At 38.8% G+C, this 26,813-nt stretch overlaps 1 protein-coding gene across 3 annotated transcripts; it reads right to left on the bottom strand.

Moving 5' to 3' along the window:
* Positions 1-976: 976 nt before the first annotated feature.
* Positions 977-25,648, bottom strand: LOC111869946 (serine protease inhibitor dipetalogastin). 3 transcript variants are annotated; one of them, XM_023861844.2, is made up of 9 exons: positions 25,505-25,648; positions 20,053-20,217; positions 19,126-19,284; positions 12,015-12,155; positions 10,869-11,039; positions 10,598-10,783; positions 7,568-7,780; positions 4,113-4,274; positions 977-1,659 (listed from the first exon to the last, which is right to left on the bottom strand). In XM_023861844.2, exons 1-9 carry the CDS (start codon positions 25,578-25,580, stop codon positions 1,613-1,615), a joined length of 1,320 nt encoding a protein of 439 aa, XP_023717612.1. In that variant the 5' UTR covers positions 25,581-25,648; the 3' UTR covers positions 977-1,612. The 3 variants fall into 3 exon arrangements, with proteins under 3 accessions (XP_023717612.1, XP_023717613.1, XP_023717614.1); XM_023861845.2 differs by having other exon boundaries at positions 20,053-20,205; XM_023861846.2 differs by lacking the exon at positions 12,015-12,155.
* Between the last annotated feature and the right edge of the window lie 1,165 nt (positions 25,649-26,813).

Here is a 26,813-nt window from a genome sequence, read left to right as displayed (position 1 = left end):
TAGATCCTCCGAAACGTAGGTAACTACATACCGGACTATACGTTGTGTAACTCAGAATAACACATTGTTAATAGCTTCAGTCATTTCGTTACATATGTTGGATCTGAGGGTCATATACTGGTGACTATAAATTGTACGATCGTGTGCGTTCCAACGTCATGTACGAGTATTTAGGAGAGATCCTCACGACTTGGAGGATCAGATCGTCTCCATTTTTCAGAGTCGAAAAGTAAACCAAGAACGAAACCAGCAGAAACAGAGCTGAACTTTGTAAGATTTGAGGTGTTCACGGCGGTCACTATGAGGAAAGCAGTCTTCTGGGATGTGGCACCGGTACAGGCAGTCTGCTTGTACCGGTTCTCACGGTCTCTTCGCTCGCAGATTTATTATTTTTCCTTCTACCCTGAAGATGGAGGCGATACGTTCTTCCGAAACGTCGGTTAACACCACATCTACACGGTGCCACATCCCAGAAGACTGCTTTCTTCAGAGCTGAATTAATTCAACTTGCCGCCTGCTTTCTTGTTTGGTTCCCTTTTTGATAGTTAAAAAGAAGACGATGCGTTCCGCCGAAACGTCGGGCTCTCTCCTATCTACATCGCTTTACAACATAGACGACCGGACTCTTCTTTAATTTCGTAGATGTTATACTGCTACTACTACCGGCAGCAACAGCAACAGCAGCAGCAACAGTAGCAGTAGTAGTAGTAGTAGTAGTAGTAGTAGTAGTAGTAGTAGTAGTAGTAGTAGTAGTAGTAGTAGTATAGAAAAGAAAAAAAGAATTGGCCGTGTCCACAAGTATAATTTATTCCAAATTTTGAGCAACAGATGGAGACATGAAGAAAGTCGTCTTCTGGGATCTGGCGCCGTGTATTCTTTGTTTCAGCCGACGTTTCGGAGGAACGTATCGCCTCCATCTTCAGGGCAGGTGAATTTCGTTGCGAATACAGAGAGCAGTAGCTGTAATGATTAGGAAGTGAAAAGCGCCAGATCCCAGAAGACGACTTTCTTCATAGTCATCGCCGTGAAAACCTCAAAACTTACAAATGGAGACATGATTGTTGAAGAAACTGTCCAATGAGAGGTGCGAATTTCTTTTAAAAAATGTATCCTCTGGGAACTCAAATCTTTCTAAATGAATAGTAAGCGACTCTTGTGAGAGGGCGTGCTGTGGTGGCTTGAAGTGACGACAAACATCAGAGTTACGAGAGAGCGATAAATCTAACAGAGCCGGCGAAAGGAAGGAAGGAGTGTAATGGGGAGACTGGAGTAAGATAAAGAGCAAATGACAAATGACAGGGGAAGGATTACAACGTAATGGAATGAGTTTCGGGAGTGATAGCAACGCAAGATTGTACGCAAGTCTAGACTGTCTTTCCATTACAGTGTAAATACAAGCGTTGTATAAAGCGTACATCCTGCCATCTCTTGGCAAAGTCTGTCACAATGTAACACTGATTCTGTACTAAAAAGAGATGAATAATAATACAAAACTGATGACATTGAAAGTAAGATTTTCCCCTTTCTCAGCGGAAGAGAATACATCAAAGTTTGAAATAGCATCACGTCACTTATGTAAATGAACATTCTGATGGTGACTTTTTCTCTTCTTTTACGTCTTAGGCGGTATGCATGCGCCCTTGTGGTGTTTTCTAAGCTCTGAAACAAAAAACAGCATCCCATAAAGAAAGGGAACATTCAGACAGGGTTTAATTTTACGCAGGTACTAATTAGGTATTTAATATCTAACGCGACTTCAAATCATGAGATATAGACACAGAGCTATGGAAACCGAACGTGGAATTTTGTAACATGTTTCTTCAGGCTGTTCGTAAGGCACAAGGATGTAGACATGTCTTCAAAGGAATATAATGGTCAGCTCTTTTCTCTCTCTCCTCCTGCTCAGACCTTGGAGCTTAGGTCTGGTTTCATGATCATTTCACAGACAGTAGGACTCCTTGGACGGGTGAACAGCTCGCCACAAGGCCACTACCCAAACACAGGACAACATAAACACAGAATAAACGCATACACATATCACACATCCATACCTTTTGTGGGATTCGAACCCACGATCCCAGCTTCCGAGCGAAGACAGTACATGCCTTAGACCGCTCGGCTACCGTGATTGGCATATAACGGCCAGTTTCACTCCATTAGTTCAATCTGTGTGATGAGGGCTAGCAAAATCTATAAATTAAAATTACACAATTTAGTCGTATTTGTATATTCAGTATGCATAACGTGCTCAATCACGGGCACAGGTGACTTTAAATCTGATTCATAAATATTCTTATGGTTGTAATATTTGTAATTCTAAACACTTCAAATAAATTTTCAGGCTGAACTCATAAGTATGTAAACGCTTTACCTTTATTGGATATTTTACACATCTGGCCGGAATAGTTCAAATCAAAAAGTTAAACGTAGTTCACTCGCGGCTGCCTTGTCTTTGTTTCACTTTTGTAGATTTTTTTTTACTTTACAAGAAGTTGCCCATATTTGTTTTTTACATCTTTCCAGACATCCGAAGTGGTGATAGTGCTGTCCCATATCTGTCGTTTTAGGCTGCAATGTTGGTATTATTGCTGTTATTAAATTAAACACATGAAATTGAGATAATATATGCTAGACGTTGACCTCTAACTAGTGCCGTGGTCAAGAAAGCGCGAATATATACAGTATATCCGCTATCCAAACTTCTTCATGGAGTAGTGCTTAATTAATTACTCACAGATACACCTTCGTGTTCTTTACGTGGTTTGATGAAAGCTGTGTCAGAGCGTTCATACACTCAGTTTCTTTTAATATTTAGTCTCGTGTCTTCGCCACAAAACGCAGTGCAGACACAAGTGTACGTACGGTGTCTATATCTCTGGCCCAGTATTAGCAATTCAATTTTATTATCACTGATAATATGTTTCCGTCTTTTATGGCATGAGATTATGCTAGTGAGAGTCAACTAATTTTGAATTTTTTGAGTAATTACCATTCTATAGGAAATAACTTAAATTAATACTAATGCTTTCATGGGAAAGAAGAGAAATTCTGTTGTTAATATATATCTACAGTAATTTAAAAGGACATCATAAATAAGATGTTTTTCGATATACAAAATTAATTGATCTCCGACAGAAGTTAATATTTGAGTCATTGCTCTTTTATTATGCTGTAGAATCCACAAGTAAATTAAATTGTTGAAGTCTATACGGTTTTTATGAATTATACTTTTTAGAATCAGTTTTCCTTACTTTCATATTTTATTTCTTCCTTAAAACTCTTATGGATGGTTAGTGTACTCCTATAAGATTCCTTTAAATCACCTGATTAGCAAACACGTCTATACGCATCTGGGTTTTTATGAGGCAAATAAGAAATGCACAACTTATTTCCAAAGTGGTCGGTTCGAACATGGACACAAAGCCGGCGGACTAGCATTAAAGTGGGCCTAATAACAGTTGGCTGAGGCGGTGTAATGTGGATAGAACTGGCTCAGAATCGTGCAGAATATCTGAATTATTTATCGAGTTTCTGGTTCTATTTAAAGATATTTATTTCCTTATTGTCTTTCTTTCCCCTCCCTTATTTGTTAGGGCATTATCCTAGTTTAAGATTACACCACTGTAAGAATTAGTGACTTGAATTTAGTAAATCCATTGAGTGCATTGACTTTTGCCTGAATTTATGTAACCTGAAATTTCAGTATCATCTTTGCAAAATCCCGTGACTGATCCCCATCCGGAGATAGTTCTTCCACAAGTTCAGGCCCTATTCCCTGACATCCATTTCGTTATACGTGTATAATTCCGTCGGTTGATTTCATTCCTTGAGATTGCGCAATTAGAATCTTTGTGTTTATTTTTCATTTCCCTTGTGTCTGCATATAACACTATAATAGTAGTAAAAAGGCGTGTAATTACAAAGCGGACAAATGTACAGAGCGGTACGTGGAGTTGAAAATTGCTTTCAAAATGTGTCAGAAATTCATTTTTATATATATTTTCTATATTATATATTTTATATTCATCATTATATCATTATGTACTATATTTTATTTATATGTTATATATATATTTGGAACGATAATATAATAGAGGAAAGATTGTACCTACTTGGGTCGGTGATCATGGCGCACATTAGAGCCAGAGGGTTCGCATAGCTAACGCCGTCTGAGCCACAGATGGGGTCTGCCGCCAGAGCCTCGGGTAACAGTTGCAGTTTTTCACATGGACTATCACTCCGGTCGCATGGGACTCCTATGCGGACAATCGTATCTGTAGTAAGAAAAACCTTTCATCCTTCAGTACAAAAGGTCTTTGAACACACAGAACAGTCCTGTGGTTTATATTCATAGCGAGGCAATTACTTGTATTAAACGACTTTTATTTAGAAACCCCTGAGAACATTACTCAATGAAATAATGGATTCAGTATTTTATTAAGCACACGGATCAGTGGCAGGCTCTTATGAACGCTGTAAAGAAACTTCTGACTACATTGAAGGCAGACAATTTTTTGACTAGCCGAGCAACTACTGGAATTTCAAAAAAGGACTATGCTCCATGAATTTTGTATTTTATTGAAGCCGATGTGGAAGTATTAAACCTTTCATTCATTTTTTTTAATTAGGTTTTGCGCACTGAAAATACATGTTCAAATCACAAAGTAGGAATTCAAGAGTATTAATTATAATCGGTCTACTTTTATCTCTAAGGGTCAAACATTCAGAACTATTAAAATTAGATATTATAAATGTACTTTAATATATAACAATTATGTGTAATGTAACGTTTAATACATTTTACGGGACACGAAATACTCGAGAAAACGGCAACCTTCTATTACACATATAGAAAGAAATGAACATTTTATTTAAGTAACTGACATACACGACCATCAGACGGGTTTATTAAGTTCAATTTACAGGTTATAAAAAATTAAAAAATTAATATATGGAATCAATTCAGAAACGTTCAAAATATTGAATTATATTAATGTATATTTAATTCAGGTCATATAAAATTTAGTGTAAAACAGAAAGTGTTAAATCAGTACTCATCTATCTCCATGTCTGACGCAACAGAATAAATCAATTTAGGCTAATGTGACTGTAATTTTAGAAGATTATAACCGAATTTGCTCAAGCTGATGGAAAATTAAACACGTATTGAAATATCCTCTATAAGAGATTCTTTCAAACTTAAGTTATTCGGATTTGCACGTGTTTAATCCTTTAGCTGGTTTAGACCATGTTCATATATAGGATTCAATGCTTTAAGCAAAACTTTTGTGCTACGACACATATTGATAAGTTCCCTGCGGAACGTCCATTGATTACCGTACTGCAGGGTTGAAGCGCGCTTTGGCTCTCTGTCACTCTCTATCTTACTTACTTACTTACTTACTTACTTACTCATGGAGCTGAGCCCTTCTGGAGGAGCCGCCAATTCTGCAGCTACTCAAGAATTTCCCAGCATTTTATGGAACCCGAAGGTTCATTACCGTGTTCACAGGAGCCCTCCACTAGTCCCTATCCTGAGCCAGATCTATCCAATCCATACCATCCCATCTTATCTCTCTAAGATCCATTTTAATATTGTCCACCCACCTACGCCTTGGTCTTCCGAGTGGTCTCTTTCCTTCTGGCTTTCCCTCCAATATTCATATAGGCATTCCTCGTCTCCCCCATTCGTAAAAAATTCTATAAAATATTACTTCATGTTAGATGGATCCCTTGTCACCACGACATGGCACGTCCTCAGGTTGCGCATGGAGGAGACGGCCTCCAGATATGGAAGGCAACTGCGAATATATTTAATAAGAAGTCGCAGACAGGCGACAAAAGATGGTCCTCCAGTATGAGGGTTGGGGTTGAGGCTATCAGCTCCTCAGCGTGAAAAATAAACATGTTACGAGATGTCACAAAGGACCTAGGACCTGGACGAATTCTTTGGATAAACGACTATGCTAAAGAAAATGAACATGGGATTTAGTACATGGAATGTAAAAATCTGTATGGGGCAGGTTCCTTCATGACCATCATGACAGTTGCGAAAAGACGATCGAAATATAAGCTAAATTTAGTGGGAGTACAGGAGGTCAGATGGGACACAGGTGATATCGAAATAGCTATCCCCGTACCAGGCCTTGAAAGCCCATAGCGTTTTGAGACGTTGAGGGTCCCACATTGTCTAGACAATCGCCTCAAAGACGGCGGTAAGGTCCAAATAGCAGGTGGATAAATATGTCTATGTAAAGAGGAATGAGAATCATGAAATATGTACAAGATTCTTATGAGGGAATCATATCAGCAGTTAGGAAGGTAGCGTTTGTTAGTGATAGGATGTCATACACAATACTAAGAGACCTCTGGTGTGATATCGCTCAGAATGTTAATGCCCCAACAGAAGACAAAACTTGTGACAGCTTCTACGAGAACCCAGAAAGTGTATTCGATAAATTCCCTAAACACCGCACCAAAATTTTGTTAGGGGATTTCAGTGCCAAAGTAGGTAGTGAAGACATTTTCAAGACTTTGGTGGGTGTATAATATTAAAATGGATGTCGGAGAGATAGAATGGTGTAGTATAGACTAGTTTGATCTGGTTCAGGATAGGGATCAGTGTAGGGCTCTTTCCACCACAGTAATTAGCCTTTAGGTTGCTTAAAAATTTGGGAAAATCTTGAGTAACTGCACAACTGGAAGCTTTTCAAGAAGGGCTGAACTCCATGGAGTTGGTCGGTGGGTCGGTCATGAAACATTTACCTGCTAGTAAACGTTACTGGTAGGAGTCTTTGTGATCCCTTTTATAACGTTTAGCCTATTACTACTCTATACGGTACAAGTATTGCTAAAGCAATGATTAGCGCACGGCCGTGAACTTATTAACCACCGCATGATTATGACAAGGGTACAACATCGATTTTTTTTTCTTTCTGTTATTTTTGCATAGACTTTAGAGCTCAGTGTTCTGTGGTGTTAAAATAAATGTAATACGTAGCAAAACGGGACTGCCTGTATTCTAGAACGATAAGTTTTCAGAAAGCGTTTCTTCAGGAAATATATTGTGTAAAACCTCTATTAGCTTTCGCTTGAAAATCTATCTATCTATCTATGAATGAATGAATGAATGTATAAGGTGTGGGCCTTCTTGGCTCTTGCACCGCGACCACAGTGATCTATTGTGCCTTCTCTATATATATATATATATGGGAGTGAGAATTGTGTTACGGAGCATTTAGGGAACTTGGAACACTTAGGACGGTAGTAACCCAGATGATATGCTTCAGAATTCAGCCGGTATCTTCACATTCAGTACATTCGAGTCTTGTCTTAGATCGACTTATATAAATTTTCTTCCTGTGTCTGTCCGTATTCGATCTCTTGAATGGCCTGTGGTCATAGTTTTAATATATGTCTACTATATTAATTTTTCAAATTAAATAATTTAACGTGGGTGGAACATAGAAAGATGGACAGAGGGTAAAGGAAGGAATTTCTTCATCACATCTCCTTCCCTTAACACACAAACTAACTGCGTGTGTATTTCAATGTGCCCGCTACTCACAGTGAAACCAGTCGCTGTTCGTCTTGACGGCGCATGCGTACTGTTTGGAGGAATAATAAGACCTTCCGTCGGAAGCGCAAAAGAGAAGTTTTTCTGTCATGTTGTCAGCCGGACCAACACTTTTCTGCTCCTTACATGGATCTTCTTCGTATTCCACTATTTCCTCGTCCATTAGATCTTTTTCACAGCTTCCCTCATGCCGAACTTTCACGTCTGCAATGTAAGCCAATATGAAACTCTCTTCTTACTCAGCAAATTGTAAACGGTCGAAGGGGTTTGTGTTTAAACTTCCATAATTTTTATTTGTATACTGGTATAATTATTTCTATAATAAATTTTGTCTGTTGGTTTACATGAATTGTGGCACGTTTTTATTAATCCAATATTTTCCTTTATAAGAAATTCTTTTCAGCATCTTAATCTTATAGTTTTGTACAATTGTATGGTAAATCCAACGTGGCGTGTGGACTAAAAAATCGAGTTTATACAAAGCTTATTATATTTCTAATTCCAGTGCCCTTCATGGAATATGAATTTAACCTCCACTTCGTAATACGAATACAAGCATAAAGTGTTGTGAGAATACTCGTAATTATACAAGTTAAGTTTGGGTGACGTTATACAGAAATCCCTTGCAAGTACTACATAAACAAGATGCAAAATTATACAGTTATTAAGTAAAAAAAAGTAAAGCTATCCCTGTAACAGGCTGTGAAGGCCCATAGGGTTGTGAGACGTTAAGGGTTACACATTACCTTGACAATCGGCTCAAAGATCTTCTTTGTTGCGTAACTGCAATATAATCATTATCCCATAAATATTTGACCACAACTTATAATAATTTATTTCCGAATTCCACTTTCGCTCCTATTGAATCTCATTAGGGAATGTCTTGACATAGAGCATAAATGGCAACTATACTGCCTACGTTTAAATTACATAATATTTTATAATAGTTTTATTTGTGGTAAATTTGTGTCATGATCTGCGGGGCTACGGGCTGGACAACTGGGGATCAATTCCCGGTAGTGGTAACGGATTCTTCTCTTCTCAACGTTGTCCAGACCAGCTCTGGGATCCACCCTGCCTCCTGTCACAGTTGTTACCAGGGGCGCTTTCGCTGGGGATAAAGTGGTAGGTGCATGAAGCTGACAATTAACCACTTTCAGATGCCTAGATCAAGATTGGTTGAATTATATCTATTCCCACTTTACAATTTTTAGCATAATCTCTTTATTTTAGAACAATTAAAATAAGCATATGAGATCTCCATTGTGTGTGTCTGTGAAAATCACTTCTATAGATTTTGGAATGCCTAAACCAATCTTTACGAAGCTTGGTATGTACGAATATCATGGCATCTGAGCCCATCTCAACGGCGAATTTCATTAATCGCTCTCATTCGCATCTAATATCTCTATGTGTATCCCTCGACCGTTGCTAATAAACGGCTCGTATAAATTTTATCGCGGCAACGAATACACACGTAATAATAGACGAACAATTAGACGAGTCATTTTGTATTTGATCCGTGTACTGTGTACCTAGTGACTAGGATCTTCAGTCCATAGACAAATAACTGTTATTATTATAGTTTATATTATAATTAAATAATTTTGTAATTTTCTCCTCGCTGCTTAAATTTAAGTATAAAAATATTTCAGTAATTAAATGGTCATAATCATTATAATCATCTTCATCGTCATCATCTACCAGGGTTCAGCTTGTTAGTCCGTTCTGTCCTCAGACATGAAGCATCCTCCCGGTTTACGAGTAACTCTTTTGAACTTAGTAACTTGTACAGCCTCCCATACTAGAGAACCATGTTTTCTGTGTGCGTGTCTTTCCTTCCTTTAGACAGGTTGCCTACCACGGCTAACGAGTCCTGCCTATCCGCCATATAACCCTGAGAAGGGGCCCTCACCCTGTGCTACCCACAGGGCAAGTGGAACCTGGAGCTCGTATAAGGCTGGGTTGCCACTCCCTGTAGTTAGGACTGTCTCTTATGAGAGTTCCAGCTTTTGTTGAACAGTCATTGTCTGAATGGCATACGTTGCCTTTTCCTATTTATTCCTTGTGTGCATTTGCTTGGTTTATTTGTCTCTTCTTTCGTACATACTTTATGATTGGTATTTGGGCTGCCGTGTAAGCACGTACTTAAAAAGGAATTAATTTAATTATTGTTATTAGTATTATTATCATTGCGTAAGTCGTGACAGTCCTAATTAGTGAAACATTCCAAAATAACGCTGTGAAAATTTCTCTATATTTCACAGAAATTCAGAAGAATATGCAGCATAATATATATATATATATATATATGCATAAGAATGTATTAGGTTAGTAGCAAATTTTCGAAAAAAAAAATGTTAGAAACATAATAATTTCATTGTATCGAGCAACAAAATGGAAACTAGTAAGGTCTCTTTCTGTCGAATATTCGATATTGTGTTTCAGTATCTTGTCGGTACTTCTATATTTCCTACGGCTGGATTTCAATTTTACGAAAGCTCTCAGTACAAATTTGCTCCTTGTGTCTCTCAATTTCCGATCCAATACCTCGCAGGCGGAACATAGTTTTAAGATTCATCGGCCTTTTTAATTTTTCAAAGTAAATGAGATTACCATCTCTCAAGAATATGAAAGACCAAGAAAACACAGAGTGTACGGCAATGAATTTGAACTTCCTTTCTTTCCTTCATTCTTTTTATAATACGCAAAATAGCTTGGTGTCGAATCCTCTTTTCTTCCTCTCAGGGATACTGTAAGCTAGAACCTCTTAAATCGCATTTCAGATAGTTAAGTTTCACTTATATAAGGGAATTAGGACTGATGTATTGCAGAAACCTGGAAATGAGGGATGTCACATATGTGTTTGATCGTCGGTGGCTATGAAAACCACAAAAAATGCCATAATTGTGGTTTGAAGTCAGAATCACGCCACCTATGACAACGGGTTTCCATGACAAAGAAAATTTTTCATACATACTGGTGTGAAAAAAAAATAAACTTTACCGCCTGAGGACATACCTGGTGACACTACTCCTCTGAGTTTGGCACACTTCAGGACAAACGGGTTGGGATATGTGAGGTTATTGGACCCACAAACAGGCATTGTAATCGCGTTGTTATCTGCTAGATGGCAGAGTTCGTTTACATCATTTGGAAGGACGATATCTTTATACTTGCAAGGTCCGTCGTGGAGAATTCTTATATCTGAAAAAAAAAACCTAACAGAAATTACAGGAAAGGATAAAAGTTGATTTTATAATGTCAGAACTCGTAACTAGTCTATACTCACCATGGTTATAAATTTGTAGGCATGCTACTTCACTGTAGCTCGCATACGTGACGCCGTTGCTGGCACAGACCGGATCCTCATTGCCGTTATGTCGAGTGTATTTTGATCCCTTGCAAATGATTGCAGATGAATCTCTATTCCAACACAGACCGTCTTTCTTCACGGTTATGTCTGAAACGACAAAAGGAAGTGTAGTGTTATATTATTAGGTATATTCGACAAGAGTCACACAGCACTGCATGTTCAGGCGTATCCTAAGTGTTTCTATTAGAAAATAAAAAAGGAAGCTCACTGAATGTTTCTGCATAAAGTCAATCGACTCTATGAGGCGGGATACACCATACTCTCTGTAGGCTACCTTAAAGAACAAAGGCCCTTGTAGTATGTCCGTGCTTGTCATCGACGCATGAATACCGAAGTATGTTGAAAATGGAATGTAATAATTTTATAATGATGATATAACAGTGTATGTTACCATTTGACGGTGATATGTCTTCGTTCCCGTAGTAGATGGAGCATATGAAGTTGATACATTACCAAAGATGTGTGCTTAGATGCAGAAATTTATATAAAGCGGATTTTGATTCATTTCCAGTTACATAAAATTTGTTGACTTTCTTGGCCAAGTATTAGGTCTGCATCGATGGTCATGCCATCTTTTACAGTTTTCATTCTGGGTTATGTCAAAATAATTTGTTTTTCTTTTAAGCAATGTTTTCCTTTGGGTTAAAAATATGCTTACACTTTTAGCATTTCGTATTTTTCGTACCATTACCATGAAGCCAAAGAGTTTCTTTTTCTCTATACCATTTGCCTAAAACCCAGGGTTTGTAAAACTCTTATGACATAATCTTGGCAATGTAATTCGACAAATTTCATGTTTGTTATTAGAAAGGGGAGCAAGATAATTACAATTTCGCTTTCTAATCAGTAAACTGATGCCGTCTCTGATTTAAGAAAAAGTTGCGTTCTTTTCATCTCTTCGAAGTCGAAGAATATTTTCATCGTAGTTTCCGTATTGAGAGAAAGAGAGGGAGAACATTCCATTCATTTTGGATTTGTGGCTTAATTATTTCGTCAGAACTCATATAACTATGAGAGAAGTAGAAACACCAAGAAAGTTGTGAGTTTCCTCTTAGTACTCACTTCTTTCCGGATTTCTCAGCGTAGAGCATTTTAAGGCTGCCATGTTCGCGTAGACCAAATTTTCTGAGCTGCATACAGGTTTGTATGCGAGAGATATGAGACACTGGACTCTGCAGGGTCCGTCGTACTGCACACTGTTCCCTAAAGACAGGTATAACAAGTCGTGTATTATATCAGGGACCTACAGACAAGTATACTTTGGTTATCCTCTTCATCATACATGATTTCCAAAACTGCCATACAGAGTGATTGCATAGCACAGCCCGGAAAACAAAAGATATATCTTCCCTTCAGCGATTTTGACATACTCTGAGCATTGCAATGATTAGAGGAAATTAGGATGCAATCATTAGTAACTCTGTGACGCTGAGTCCTTCTTGATATGCTGATAGTTGCTCAGCTGATAAAAATATTTTCCGCCTTCTGTTGAACCAGAAGATTCATTACGGCGCTCAGAAGAGAGTACACTTGTCCCCGTCCTGAGTCAGACGTATCCAGTCCTCAACCTCATATTATTATTAGGCTCAGACGTACTCTCAGATGGCCACAGTAGTCTTATTCTTACTTTATGACTCAAGTGTTGTACCCATTTCTCCTCTACTGTAGCATGCTGGATGTTGCGTCCGCCTCATTCTTCTTGAGAAGAGAGAGCAACATACAGCCGGGAATTAAAATTAATCTCGTTCGATGGAGAATACTCGTAGAATTTATGAAGATCATTTTGGCATTGTTATCCAAATTTATGTTACGTCCTCCCACTTTGATTCAGATATTATCCTCACTCCCAATATCCTTCCCTTGTTTTAAGAGCCTTGGTTCACAGTTACGTGCATAACAGGTGCAATTACAAATTTTGTTAAAAATATACGAAATATTTAATATCTCAAATGCATTTATTACTTGACTGGAATGTGTGAATGGGTTAGACACACGTACATCCTTTTTTACATGTTTTACTGTGTGTACTTAAATGTATATTAGGTATGTTTATGTGTATAGTGTGTAATGTCACATGAATAGGACAATGCTCGGTCTTCTGTGGTCTTGTATGTTAGCAGGTATTTAAAAATGGAAGCAGAAGATGTCAAAAACAAACAGGAGGGCAAGTGTGCTTGAGTCGATATTGTAATGTCCACAGTTTCCCTCAAAAAAATCTCACAGCATGTCTCCAGAGAGCGGAAGAGCTTATTACATTCAGTTTTACTAGATATGGGGGCTTCGTCCAATGTTCTATATTCTAAAAAGTAGAGAACGCACCGTTTCGGAAACTGCATTTGTTTCCGTCCTCAGGTGAGATTGGAAACACTTTTTCTCTTAAGTCCTTTAGAAAGAGCTAATCTCAAAAACTGGACAGCTCACAACAGTCTGATTACAGCTATGCAAATACCTGAGAGTAGCCTTCGTCGAAGGGAGGTAGCAAAAATATGAAATAAAAATTATGATAAATCACGCACAGACCTGAAACTGAGATTGGAAGGGAGGTGAAAGTTTTACTCAAGAAACCCAGCCAACAAACCAAGCCCACGGATGCCAATGCATAGGATTAAATGGAGAATTTTGTAAAATCATTTTGTGGTTACTGCTAGCGCCGTTATTGGAGTACAAACTGAACATTCGGTTCTGAAACCTTATAGAAACCCATTAAGAATCTGTCACTTCATACCGATATTTTCTGCGAGATGTCAACTTCATTGGTGATATGGGGGACCCAAATAGAAATGCCAAAACTGGGTTGGTTGATCGGAATTGTTAAGCATGTCATATGGGCCAATTCCTTGTATTTCCTATACCTTCTATTATTTTCAATTTCCAAAAGCTTAGCATTATCCTATCCTTGCCCTATGACCTTCTGCATATGCATGTTGAGCTAATTTTCAATTTTCTAGATCACCATCTTTCACATTGTGCCTACGTTCACGAAGCCGCACGGCTAGAAGTCTGCCTGATTCGCTAATATATCTTCTGTCACATTCACAGGAAATGCTATAGATGCACTGTACTGTCTGTTGTACAAGTAAATCTCTTTCCGGCCTGGTTTCCATGAATGAACTCCTAAGAATGTGTTTGTTTTCGAAGATCGTCCTAATGTTATATTAATTCCCTATACTTTTGAATTTCTCCGAAACGCCCTTCATATTTTGGATATACAAAAAACTCAGAGGCTTTTCCTCTTTGTTCGGAAGACGGCTGCTTTTGGAAAACTAATTCTCTGTGCATGATTTATCACAATTTTCATTGCACATTTTCCTTTTACATCTCTTCGACGAAGGCTGGCCTCGTATATATATATCGGCCGATATATGTTATATTTGCATAAAATTCAACTTAAGTTCGAGAACTGAACATTTTCCAATGACTGGCGAAGTTCAACAAAATTTTGTGCCCGATGTAAGCTGACAGAATAAGTCTAGGTCTACGTATTAGAGGGTTACTCGTTAGCGCAGTTGGTTGAGACACTATGCTACAGGCCGGAAAATTGCGGGTTCTATTCCCGATGAGGTCCTTGTGTTTTTCGCTTGACCTAATCTTTCCAGCCGCACAATGGCCCTGGAGTCGACTTAGCCCCTAACAGAAAGGTGTACCAGGAATCTTCCTAAGGGAGGGTAAATGGAGGCCTGGGCGTAAGCCTGGCAACCTAACCACCATCTCTAAGCCGACTGTCTAGAGAAATTGTTAGATCTTCGACGTCTCAAAACCTAATGAGCCTCCACGGCCTGTTACAGGGATATCTTTATCTGTATCTACTTATTAGAACAATTAATTTAAGCTACATCATTTACTGGCGCGAAGCCTTAAACGGTCGCCTATAAATTGCCTGTGGAAATATTTCCACAGACAATTTATAGGTGTTAACATCATACATACTTTCTCACTCGTATATTGTTATATATTCAGCTTTTTCTAATATATTTTCCAAAATTATGTATGATCATGAAGAATGTGTTTGTCTATATAGAAGTATGCTGCACTTTTATTGTTTGGGATCCCTGAATTTCTCGAATTCTAAGGATTGAGCCGTAAATTTTATTTACGATATATCCAATCAGATGGGCGGATAGAAGTGACAAGAAGACGAAGAAGAACACGTAAGAAGATGCTGGATGACCTTGGGGACAGAAGAGGATACTGTCATTTGAAGGAGAAAGCTCTAGATCGCATTAAGTGGAGGAACTGTTTTGAAAGAGACTGTGGACCTGTCGTCTTGACAGATTACTGATGATGATGATGATATCCAATCATGTCAGAGAAGAAGTACTTATTTCCAAATTCATTCTGTGCTATTCTACGTACGTCATTTGTCTTTATGCTCGCTTCAGGTAGATGCGAATCTACTGTTTCAAAGCTGACCGCATCACATGTAACACATTTCATGTATCTATAAATTTTGTTGATCCCATAACATGTACGTACTTATGAAAAGAAAATGAGAGTTAAATAAATATTTTTTTCCTTATACGAGGGTTTGAACTTTAATAGTGGCAACTCTTTATTTACAGTTGATACAAAATAGATGCATGTTTCGAAGTTTTACTGTCCTTCAGTGTAGTCACCAGCATTGTGTACAACCCGTTGCCAGCGACGTGGAAGTCGTAGGATACCTTTAGCAGCGCCTGTTGTGTTTGATAGTTCGAATGGAGCGGTCTGCTGCCTGAAGAATCTCTGGAACAGTTCTGAAGCGAATGCCAGGAAGTGGTTCCTTCATCTTATGAATCAAGTCGAAGTCCGGGGAGTTTGGTGGATGGTACAGCACTTCCCAGCCCCATCGATCGAACAGAGCAGCCACAGCTTGCACTGCATGCGGCCGAGCATTGTCCTGCAAAATGATGGGTGGGTTCTGCAGAAAGTGTCCCCGCTTCTTTCTCAAAGCTGATCGCAGGTTGTGTTCCAAAAATGAAAAGTAATACTGCGCATTGACGGTCTGCTGTCGGGGAACGGTATGCGTTAGGATAACACCAACACAGTCGTACACGAGAATCACCATAACTTCCACATCGCTGGAGTTCTGACGAACTTCTGATTTTCGTGGTGACCGGTAATGACGCCATTCGTTCGATTGGCGTTTCATTTGTGTCTTGTACGATTTGGCCCATGTATCATCCAGCGTAATAATACGGCTTAAGAAAGCCACTCCTTCGCGCTCATAGCGCTCCAAGTGGTTAGGAGCAGCGTCGTTTCGTAGCCATTTCTGCATTTCCGTCAAATCATGCAGAACGCGTCATGATGCAGTTTTTCTCATGCCCATGCGTTCCTTCAGGAAGTGAAGCACAGTCGTAGGCTCTAATCCTGTCTCTCGGGCCAGCTCACGAATCGTGTGGCGTCGATCACTCTCCAGTAACACGGAAAGAGCAAACACTTCTTCTTCACTGACACTAGGACGACCTGGCCGACGCATGTCTGCCACATTTTGGCGTCCCTCGTTGAAGGCTTTTACCCACCTTGCCACTGTTCTGTAAGGCAATGCAGATTCTCCGCAAGCCTCTTGAAGACCTTGATGACACTCGTGCTGTACGGCCTCTGGCACATTCAGTCTTTATGCAACTCCGTTGTTCCTGTTTCGAAAACGTGACAACACTAAATTAGACCGCCAGCTGACACGAGGCTTTTTTCTTCTCGTCAGTGCGCATGCGCGTGATGTGAGAAGGGAGAGTCCATTTGCCCTGAGGTAAGGTAGGTGTGTAACTAACGTGTGGTATAAGCGACATTATTTGGTTCCTGTGCATGGCGTCTCTACGCCAGTGTTGCCACTATTAAAGTTCCAACCCTTGTATATAGTGGAGTATATTTTATATCGAAATGTTCTTTAAGCAACAGTTAGAAATATCAGAGGCTCTGTATCTCGTCCGTTATTTACCAATATTAATGGAAAAATAGTTACAGAATTACTGGCTTTTTGGACTTTTCCATCGTCCGGAATTCTAGGTAATGGAGGACACGTCGTTTCGGAAACTGGAACTGTTTCCGTCTTTAGGTGAGAAAAGAAGGGGCCCAATTGAGTAGGTGTCTCCATTTCTCACCTGAAGACGGAAACAGATTCAGTTTCCGAAACGTCGTGTCCTCTATAACCTAGAGGGCCCTCTATTACCTAGAATTACGGACGATGGAAAAAGTTCAGAAACCCAGTAATTCTGTGTGTCATCCACCATCCTCACAACCCTTTATGAAAAGAGAAAATTTTGAAAAGTAATGATAGTTCCATTTCAGTTTCTGGTAAGGTTGGGGTTAGAGTATTATGTTAGAACTACGAACTAATTACACTGAACATCTTTCAGTAGGTCTAAGTTCCAATTGAAGGTCCGCGCCATAGCTCAAGCGGTTAGTCCCTGGCTTCCCATCGCGGCGGCCCGGGTTCGATCCCAGGTCTGGTCAAATGGGATTTGTGGTGGACAAAGTGGCTCTGGGGCAGGTTTTCTCAGAGTACTTCGGTTTCCCCTGCCAATCTTCATTCCACAAATTGCTCCACAATCACCCTCACCTATCATCTGGGACTGGTACAATAGGCCAGAAGTGGCCGCAGTACAAGGGACTTAGTCCCACCCCACTAGCAATAAAAACAAAATAAAAAGATCCAGTTGTAATGAGACGTGTGGGTGAACCAAACGCGTGCAGAATGAGCAGCTCAGCCTTTTCATTACTCTTTCATATTGTGCACTTCGTTAAAGAGGATCAAATTATAAGAGAGTTAGGGAATGGTGTTCTCTGACAGGGCTGAATTCGACAGCCGACTTCCTTATAATACCGAGATTACTAAGTTGAAATTTACCCCTGATCACTATATGCGCCACTGTATCATGATTTGGCCAAAGGGTGATTTCACTTTTATCTTAGTTCCAATTGCAAGAAAGTTTTGTTAATTTGTTTCTGAACCTTAGAAAGTAAAACTTATGAAGTGTGTTCTGTTGACTCTAGCCTCATAGTCTCTAATTTATTTGAGGTTGGTGTTTCAAAGATCTTTTCTGTAAGCTTTTCGTTTTAAGAGATACTAACCATCACACTGGTGAACTATGAAATAGTTCTTTAGTTGTTTGCACGTAAAAGATAAAGCTATCCTTATAAAAGACCGGAAAGGCCCGTAGGGTTCTGAGACGTCGAAAATCCCAAATTTTCTGTAGACAGTCGGCTTACAGATGGCGGTAAGTTTGTCAGCCTTACACGCCGGCCACCCTTCACCCCCCAGGAAGATTCATGGTACTCCNGGTACTCATTTCTGTCAGAGGCTGAGTCGATCCCAGGGCCATAGTGAGTCTGGAATGATTAGGTAAATTAAAAGAAATTCACCTCATCGGGATTCGAACCCGCGACCTTCCGGCTTGTAACACAGTGCCTCAACCAACTACGCTACCGGGTTCTTTGCATGTATGTCTTGAAATAAAGAAATATTAGTGGGCTAATGCGTGTCGATAATCAGTTCGTATAGTTTTCCTTCGAAATTTATCGTCGAATTTTGATGAAATTTAGTAATAAAGAACAGCAGTAAAATGTGTCAGCTCAAATTGAAGTCATTGCTTATGTTTTACATAAAACAGAAATTAAACCCTACATGTTTCAAAGATATGCCATCGTAGAAGAAAATAGAATAAACACATATATCAAAACAGAAAACTGTTTAACTGAAACTCTATTGATATGGCAAATATTTAACGAAATATGAAGAAAAGCAGTCACTTATGCTGAGAAGTGTTTTGACTCAAGATGACAATTGTAGATTTGTATCCACAATAGGTCAACTACAACACAGTGACCGCTCATGTGTGGAAGATAGTAAAGAATGTGATAAAGACAAGAAGCTGATAGCAGAAGTTCATCAGAAGGTGCTTCTCTTAACTAATTAAGCACTAGACCATGAAGGTGTATGGAGGAGTGGATGTATAGATCCACATCTCAGAAGATTGTAAGGTATATTACAGAATAAGCATTTCTAAATTTATTCTAACTTATGAACAGTAGACCACTATGAAAGTATGAAAATGTTTACATTTTGACCTATTTTTCTATACGTCGAAAGTCCGTATTATGGAAATTTCACGAAATTTGTGTTTACGTTCTCAAAATAAATTAGAAACACCGCCCAGTAGGCAACATGTTTGGTGTTAAAAAAAGCACGATTACTCACGTTTGTTCTGGCGCTGAGCCTCACACAACATTTCCCATACACTGCTGTAAGTGACGTTGTCCGCGCCACAGACCTGACGCCACACCACGAATGACAGAACACAATGGTCGGGCTCTGGGTTAGTGGAACAAGCGCCCCTTCGCACAGTCAGGCCATGTACTGAAAAGTGTATTACATCTCGTAAAGCCAACTGTGCAGATTATGTAGCCTGAGTGAATCAGGATCTGGAAGGAAGCGATCTTAGCCTAGTGCGACGTATAGTAGTCTTTATCCTCGTATTCGAACCAGCTACCTTACCTTCCGAATGGACGTTGCATTACAGCTGCACTAACATGTTGCTCAGAATTAAAGTCACAGTGACTGAGGTTAGCTGTTTCTGAGGGACCCAACTGAGTAGGTATCTTCCCCCTCACTCACCTGAGGACGTAAAAAGATCCAGGCTCCGAAACGTTGTGTTTTCTAGTTTCTAGAATAACGGAAGATGGACGAAGTACAAACCCCCAGTAGTTCTGAGTATTATACTCATACACCATCGTCAGAACCCTTTAGAATCTAACATGGTGGTGGTTTAGCTGATGGAAACTTTATTTACGATTACGAAATATATATAACCTGATCTTGTATAAAGTAATATATGTTTCATATCTGGTTTCCTATTGGGGAGGGTAGTAAAATCTGAGAAACTTCGAAAGTTATGGAATCCAAGATTAATTCAATCATGTTTTCCTTCGGAAACTCCTCTCTTTAAATTGGTAGTAATTACTGATGTCATGCACACATGATATTCAGCTAAGGAATAATTATAATTTCCGTTGAGAACAATTTTCAACTGAAAATATAATATAATATAGGATATATTAGACTAATTTCATTTAATAAAAATACAGAATGAAAGCGAAATATGTTAAATATCATATGTATACTTACCATCAAAATATCGTACGAAACATCGGAAAGTCATAAAATTCTGGAAAGTTTGGTTATTTGAAGCACACAAGGGATCATATGTGGTGTTCTTTGCTGCTTCAAGGCAGATGTATTCCCCTTTAGTGTGCCAATGAGCTGTTACTGGAGCTGCAACTGTAATGATAACTAGCACACACGTGAACTTGAGGTGGATCAAACTGGCACATCAGTTAGTGCGTAACACTTAAGTATTAAGAACTCAGCAGTTATTATATACACTTGCTGTCACCACTAAACATCTTAATAACCTTGTACATTGCAACAGAAAATATTGACATGAAATGATGTGTGGGAAAAAGAAATGTAGAAACGTCATGATAGTCGTAATAGATCTTATTTGAATATAACTGTTATTTTATTTAACAATCCTGAATAAGTGCCCTCGTATTATACAAAAAATATATTGAAGATTGAGCCGGTCACGGTAGCCGAGCGGTCTAAGGCATGTACTGTCTTCGCTCGCTTGGAAACCGGGATCGTGGGTTCGAATCCCACTCAGGGCATGGATATTTAGTTTGTGTGCGTTTTTCTGTGTTTGTGTACAGGTAGAGGCCTTGCGACGAACTGATCACCCGCCAAAGGAGTCCTACCGAATGTGTAAGATCTAGAAAAAACCGAAGTGAACGGAGAAGTTCATGGAGGTAGGCCTAGGCCCACTGGGGCTATAGTGCCAAGGGGGGAAAGAAAAAATATTGAAGATTGAAACGTGAAACTACAGTGTATAGATTTTTGCTTAAGAATATACGAATCTACTTCTTTTATATGTATTCATTGTATAATACCTGGATGAGATTCAGAAATATAAGTTATGGAAGAAAAACACGAAGAAATAAAGAACTTAAAGTAATTACTAATTAACAATATAGTAACAAAAAGAAGGAGAAAAAAATTTTTGGCATACATTTCATTAATATTCTGGAATGTTTTGTATGGATTTTAAGCTGCTGAAAGAACACAGAATACTGCTAATTTGTAATGAGGATTCCCCATGTGCAAGTGCCATATCCATATTCCCTTGAGTGTTAATATCATAACCAGTACTCTCGATTACTAAAGGCTTTCCTGCTTTGAAAGGGGTTGTATGAATCTTATTATTGAGTCTCTCCCATTAATTTGGAAAATCAAAGTGCTGGCCTTCCTGTTTCAGGAAGGTCTTTTTGATGTGAAGATAGTCGCTTAGGTGTTCAGATTTTTCCATCTGTTTGGAAAGCAGAAGTCTCTGTAACGTTTCTATAAGAGAACGACAATGGACCCTGTGCTGAAGAAGTTTTATTCACTCCACATTCTCACATAAATTTCTTTGAGAACCATATTATCCCCCTTAATGCTAGGTATCTCAGCTGATCTCACCTCTTCACGTTCTGCTGCCAAAATCTTGTATCTGTTCCTAATCTCCTTAGTGATCCGTTTATAAGGTGATAAAATAAAAAAGTTTTCTGAGGTACGTACTGATATATACTTACATTTCGCAAGGAAAATTATTTTAAATGCCATGTAAACAGAAGAGAAAAATTATTTTTGTGCTTCTGCTTTGTGTCCGGTAGCTTTTACGTCTGATGAAATGAAATTGTCGGTGCTAGAAACAGAAAACTTTACCCGATGGATGTACGGGAGTTATAATCTTCGTACAGAAAACACGAACACGATTATGGGTATGTGGAGGAAAGCATAAATAAACTTTGTACATCTCAGTTTATCTGATTCACCAAGAGCAGTACATCGCTAAACACATATTTCGGATTAGGCCTTGCTGCGTCTCCATCATTCTTTTTGTGCGTCGATAATTTGTACCTCAAAGCAACGCTTGTAGATCAGTGGATGATTACGGAGGTCCAATTGAGCACGTTACAGAACAAAGAATCAGTAGACTATAAGGACCTACAACAGGATGTACGAGATATAGAAGCTTATAAAACAAGGAGAATATGAAGAGAAGATACAAATTTGGAGAAAAGGCATTAATGGCAAGATAAAAATACTTTTTTTTTTATTTTCAAGCGAAGGATGTGAGGATATCTGTTGGATTTATCATGATCGGAATAGAGACAAGCAATGGCTACATGTGAATATTTAATAAAATTCCAGTAAATTATTGACCACCTGAGTAACCGTCAGTTTAACGAAAAGTATCATGCTCATTTAATAATTTTCAGTTATTTGTATTTAAAAAATGAAGTAAGGCCTATCTTTGAGATAATTTTCAGTGAACCACCTAAACGAAACTTCCCAGATTAACAGTTCAGTCCTTCATTATGTATGAAAGAGGTTGGTAGATACCATTGACAAAATCGCTCTCTGCAGATCTGTATTCCGAAATGCATTATGTATTAATGCTTGGTTTTGTGGACGATTAATTGAAGACTGATCAATAAATAATGGGGATTCTAAAGAGCTTAAATTCTAACAAACGTACAATACTCATTATCTGACAACAAACCACCATTGTCCTCTGGTATTCACTAATCAGTTTTGATGATTAATACACACAGTTGATTTTGAATTAAATAGACTTGTAAATTTATTAAATTAGAAGAAAATCTTGGGTTGCTCAAACCATTTTCTGAAAGCACACTCAGAGTCCCAGAAATCCATAAAACATTTAATTTTCCGAGAATACTTGGAATGGCTAAGTAAATATTTCTTTTAACAGGTTAAACAAGGGTTAGTCCTAACCACTTCCGGTAATGCTTGTGACAATATAATTTAACACTTTATACTATTTTAATTGAATAGTTTTTTTCCACCCTGTAAATTTAGGCATTTTTATTCATAATTTATCATGTATACCTTTATCTGAACTTTTTTCTATTATTTTAGTTTCGGTAAATTTTCCGTCCGGAACAGAGTCGGTCTCTTCGCGTCTGCAAATATGTAATATTCAACTTTTGGTTCATAGCTGTATGTGGTATTTTCATTAGTAATATTTTTAATGCGACTCGACCTTCATTAAAGAATTGTCGTGATATTCACCTAGAACAAATGATTACAATTTTAAAAATCTTTGTGAGAATAACTGGTAACAGGTCGAAACTCGAGACGGTATTGTCCGAAAAGTCACTTCCTTTGTCGAAAAGAAGTACAGGGTATATCCCCCCACACTCATCCGCAAAAGAGAATTTCAGTGAATAAATTATAGGAATTCATTGCATGATTTCTTTAACATCTGAAATTATTTGGAGTATTTGTAACTGTTTTAAAAAGAATAACAAAATGAGCCCTCCACCGATTAATAAGTTGTGGTGAATTTGTTATATTTCATGTTTGCTTAGCAAGAAATCCTTGCTGGAATTAGGTCCTTGTCGAAGACCTGTCGTGGTTTCTGCCAGTCTCTCTAGGAACATGATGCCCTCCTCTTATTGGGTTCATGTGTTACGACATTCCCCACCCCAACTCACCAACATCACACATTTCGGTTTACTTCGATAGCCGTTCTACGTCAGTAAATAATCAAATTAACTTACATCGTATGATATTAGAAAGACCAAATAGTTACAGTAAAGCGAATGTCTAACACAGGTGTAACAGAAATTTTCACTTCTGCCAGTGGTTTGCGTTGACTGATTAGTGGTTATACTTCATAAAGGATGAAAAACTTGTCTTTTCGAAGAGGAATCTACATTCACTTTGTACTGTGTGCCGACAGCTGTGTGTTGTGATCACCATCACACAATATACAATCTTGAGGCTTCGACATTGATGTTCAGTATTAGCAAGTACAAAAAAAAAATGATTGATATCTTTTGAAGTGCGCATGGAATTTCTTCCTCGCGCTTTTATGCATTTGTACAGGCCTCACAAAACTGAGACAGTCTGTAGTAGAAGTTTCTTACGATTTGACACATTTACAGGTTCAAATATTCTGTAAGGAAACGAATGAATTTTGTATTGCACAGAATATTAAGGTGTTCTTCAGTGACTGCTTCCAGTATGTAATAATTACAAGCACTGAGGCGAGACGACAATGTCTGCGGTAGTGGGTGGTTCGATACGAAACATGTCTTGTTTCTTTTCCTCTGTTCTTGCTCCCAATTTGGAGCATAGGGCTCATTTCTCAGTTTCATGATCATGGTAGGACTCCTTGGACGGGTGATCAGCTCGTCGCAAGGCCTCTACCTAAACACATGACAACACAAATGCAGAGTAAACACATACACACTACCAACATCCATGCCTTGTGTGGGATTCGAGCTCACGATCCCGGCTTCCGAGCGAGCGAAGACAGCACATGCCTTAGATCGCTCGACTATCTTGACTGCCTGTGTGTTTTTTTTTTTTTTACCTTTTCTAAGATGAATTGACTATAACCGACTTTCAGTTAACCGAAGGCCTGCCGTGCAAATTGCACACCTATTTTATTATCTCTAGGTCCACAAGCTGTAAATGAGCAGTCTTAACACAAATTTATAATTATAAGAAAAATTTCAATTATTTCATGTTCACTCCATATTTCCAACAACTTCTGGTCGTCGAGTGGAATACATTTACATCAAGGTAAAAGAAAAATATTACGTGCTGTTTTTAGTACAAAAATTGCGTAAAATGCTAAATGAAATATTCTAAGTAGATTATGAATGAATGTGCCGAATTATAAACAGAGCATCGAAAAGTCAAAGTAAAATTCTACATCTGTGGTGGCCCGTGTAAGGAACTCCAAGGTTTGCAGTATATAGGAATATTATCTTGTTCTTTTTTGTTGTTGTTGTTGGTAGCGTTGTTATCACAGTATCAAGATTTTGTGGCGACGGATCCACCGTGACTCGAGTGATTAACTAGATTTTATTTACTGGCATTTAGAAGCAACAGGCATATCGAAGAATTCAGGATGTGGCCAATAATGAGCTGAGGAATATGTAGCATTGCAGTGTGTATGCTGGAGCGGTTAGAGACGGACTGATGGTTATGTTCCGTAAACATAAAAATACAAGAACATAAAACATAATCGTTCTGTTCTATTTTTGTCATGAACGTCATAACGAATTTGGTACTCTTCCGGCGCACTTAAATTTATTAATATTTTAAAATGATATGCAATCACAATATGTGTACAGAACGTATGAAATAAAATGATAAAGTTAAAGATAAATTTATCCAACTGCTTAACTAATTAAACCCTACGCCCTGAAGACATACGGAGGAATGCATGTATAGATCCACGTGTTCTTGACCTCCGTACTTGTTGGAGGTGAGTGGTGAGATTCACGCCCCGTACTCTTTAACCCCGGGGAAAGAGCCCCAGGTACCCATTTTATAGGAGGTGGTGTGGACCCCAGAACCGTTTTGAACGGCGTGGAAATGAGTAAAATATTTCCCCTACCGGGACTCGAAACCCGGCTCCTCCGCCCAGCATCTAGACATTTGCTATACCGACTGCACTATGAATGCAAATAATAAACACATACTAGATTCTACATACCAATAACGGGATTCAGTATCATGGCTGTTATCAGATTCATTTGTGTCTTCTTTCCAACAACTCCTCGAGCTTGCATCCCAGTGCAGGAATCACATTATGTTTCCCTTCGTTTACATGCTGACATTCTGAACACTGGCAGTAACATTTATGTCTCACAACATTCACTAACTAACATTCTACTGATGCCAATTGTATTTCATATTTTCATATTTAGAAAATCAACATTATGTCTGCATTGATATTTCCTGTGGTTTTCCAGGAAGTTCAATACGTATGATGAGGTCGAATTTTATTCATACATTCAATAGTGTAACGGATGTGGACTTAACCGTCAAGGGCCTCATTGTCACATCTGTTGTCTGGCGTGAAACTGAAGGTAATATTTGTCATTTGGTATATGTGATATGGGCCGTTGTTACAGAGAATGATCCGCATTAAGGCCTTCATCGTGAAAGAGAATATTGTAGTGTCACATAAATCCTGTCTGTGGCTACGAGCCGATTTTAGGACAAGGTTATGCACGAAGTAACGCTACGCATCAAATATGAGTCGGTTTTCAGGTACGAATTCACGTAATTGTTTAAGATTTTAGGTCCTCACAGGGGTGGTTATGAAGAGTTCGATATTTTTGGACATAATGCTGTTGAAAGTCAACCGACGTTTCGGAAGAACTTTTCGCCTTCACCCTTGCTGCCTGTTTCATACTGATTTTTTCCTTGCTTTACTTTTCAACCGTGAAGTTTTCCTCCTAAACGTTGGCTGAGTTTCAGTGAACTACGTGGTTATATGTATGTGAACCCATTATTGAGGCAGCCTCTGGGGTCTAGTGGTCAGAGTTTCTGGCTACAGATCCAGAGGTCCGGGTTCGATTCCCGACGCTATCATATTTTCTGAGAAGTAGTGGGTCTGGAACGGTGTCCACTCAGCCTCGTGAGGATAATTGAGGAGCTAAGTGAATGGAAAAATTGCGGCTTCGGTCTAGAAAACCGAAATTAACGGCCGTGGGGATTCGTTGCACTGACCACACGACACCCTTTATCCGCTAAAGTTGGCACTAACTTCGCCGTCAAACGGCGGTAACTCGGTCGGTGTAGTTCGCTTGCGGACTACAGGCCACGGAGTTTATTTGAACCCGTTATTGAAGTATAAGATTCATTTGTCACATTAAACGGGAAATGTAAATTGTGATTTAGAACAGGGCACGGAGAAGAATATTTATGTCTAACGTGGAGATAACTGCACAATCAAGAGCTTCAAAATTTTGCCCATTACCAAACGCTGCACGATGTGCGGAGGCCACGCCATTGGG

The sequence above is a fragment of the Cryptotermes secundus genome, unplaced genomic scaffold (assembly GCF_002891405.2).
Source record: "Cryptotermes secundus unplaced genomic scaffold, Csec_1.0 scaffold979, whole genome shotgun sequence".
Classification (NCBI taxonomy): Eukaryota; Metazoa; Arthropoda; class Insecta; order Blattodea; family Kalotermitidae; genus Cryptotermes; species Cryptotermes secundus.
Note: the sequence above shows the minus strand (reverse complement) of the source record. Positions and strands in the feature narration are given on the sequence as shown.

Bases quoted from the DNA above. Each gene is read 5' to 3' on its own strand.
- LOC111869946 (XM_023861844.2), bottom strand. From the start codon at position 25,580: ATGCAAGCTCGAGGAGTTGTTGGAAAGAAGACACAAATGAATCTGATA. The intron at 19,285-20,052 runs GTAAGTATACAT...TACACTTTTCAG, and splicing joins TTTCGTACGATATTTTGATG to TACATGGCCTGACTGTGCGA. The intron at 11,040-12,014 runs GTGAGTACTAAG...TTGTCGTTTCAG, and splicing joins GCTGAGAAATCCGGAAAGAA to ACATAACCGTGAAGAAAGAC.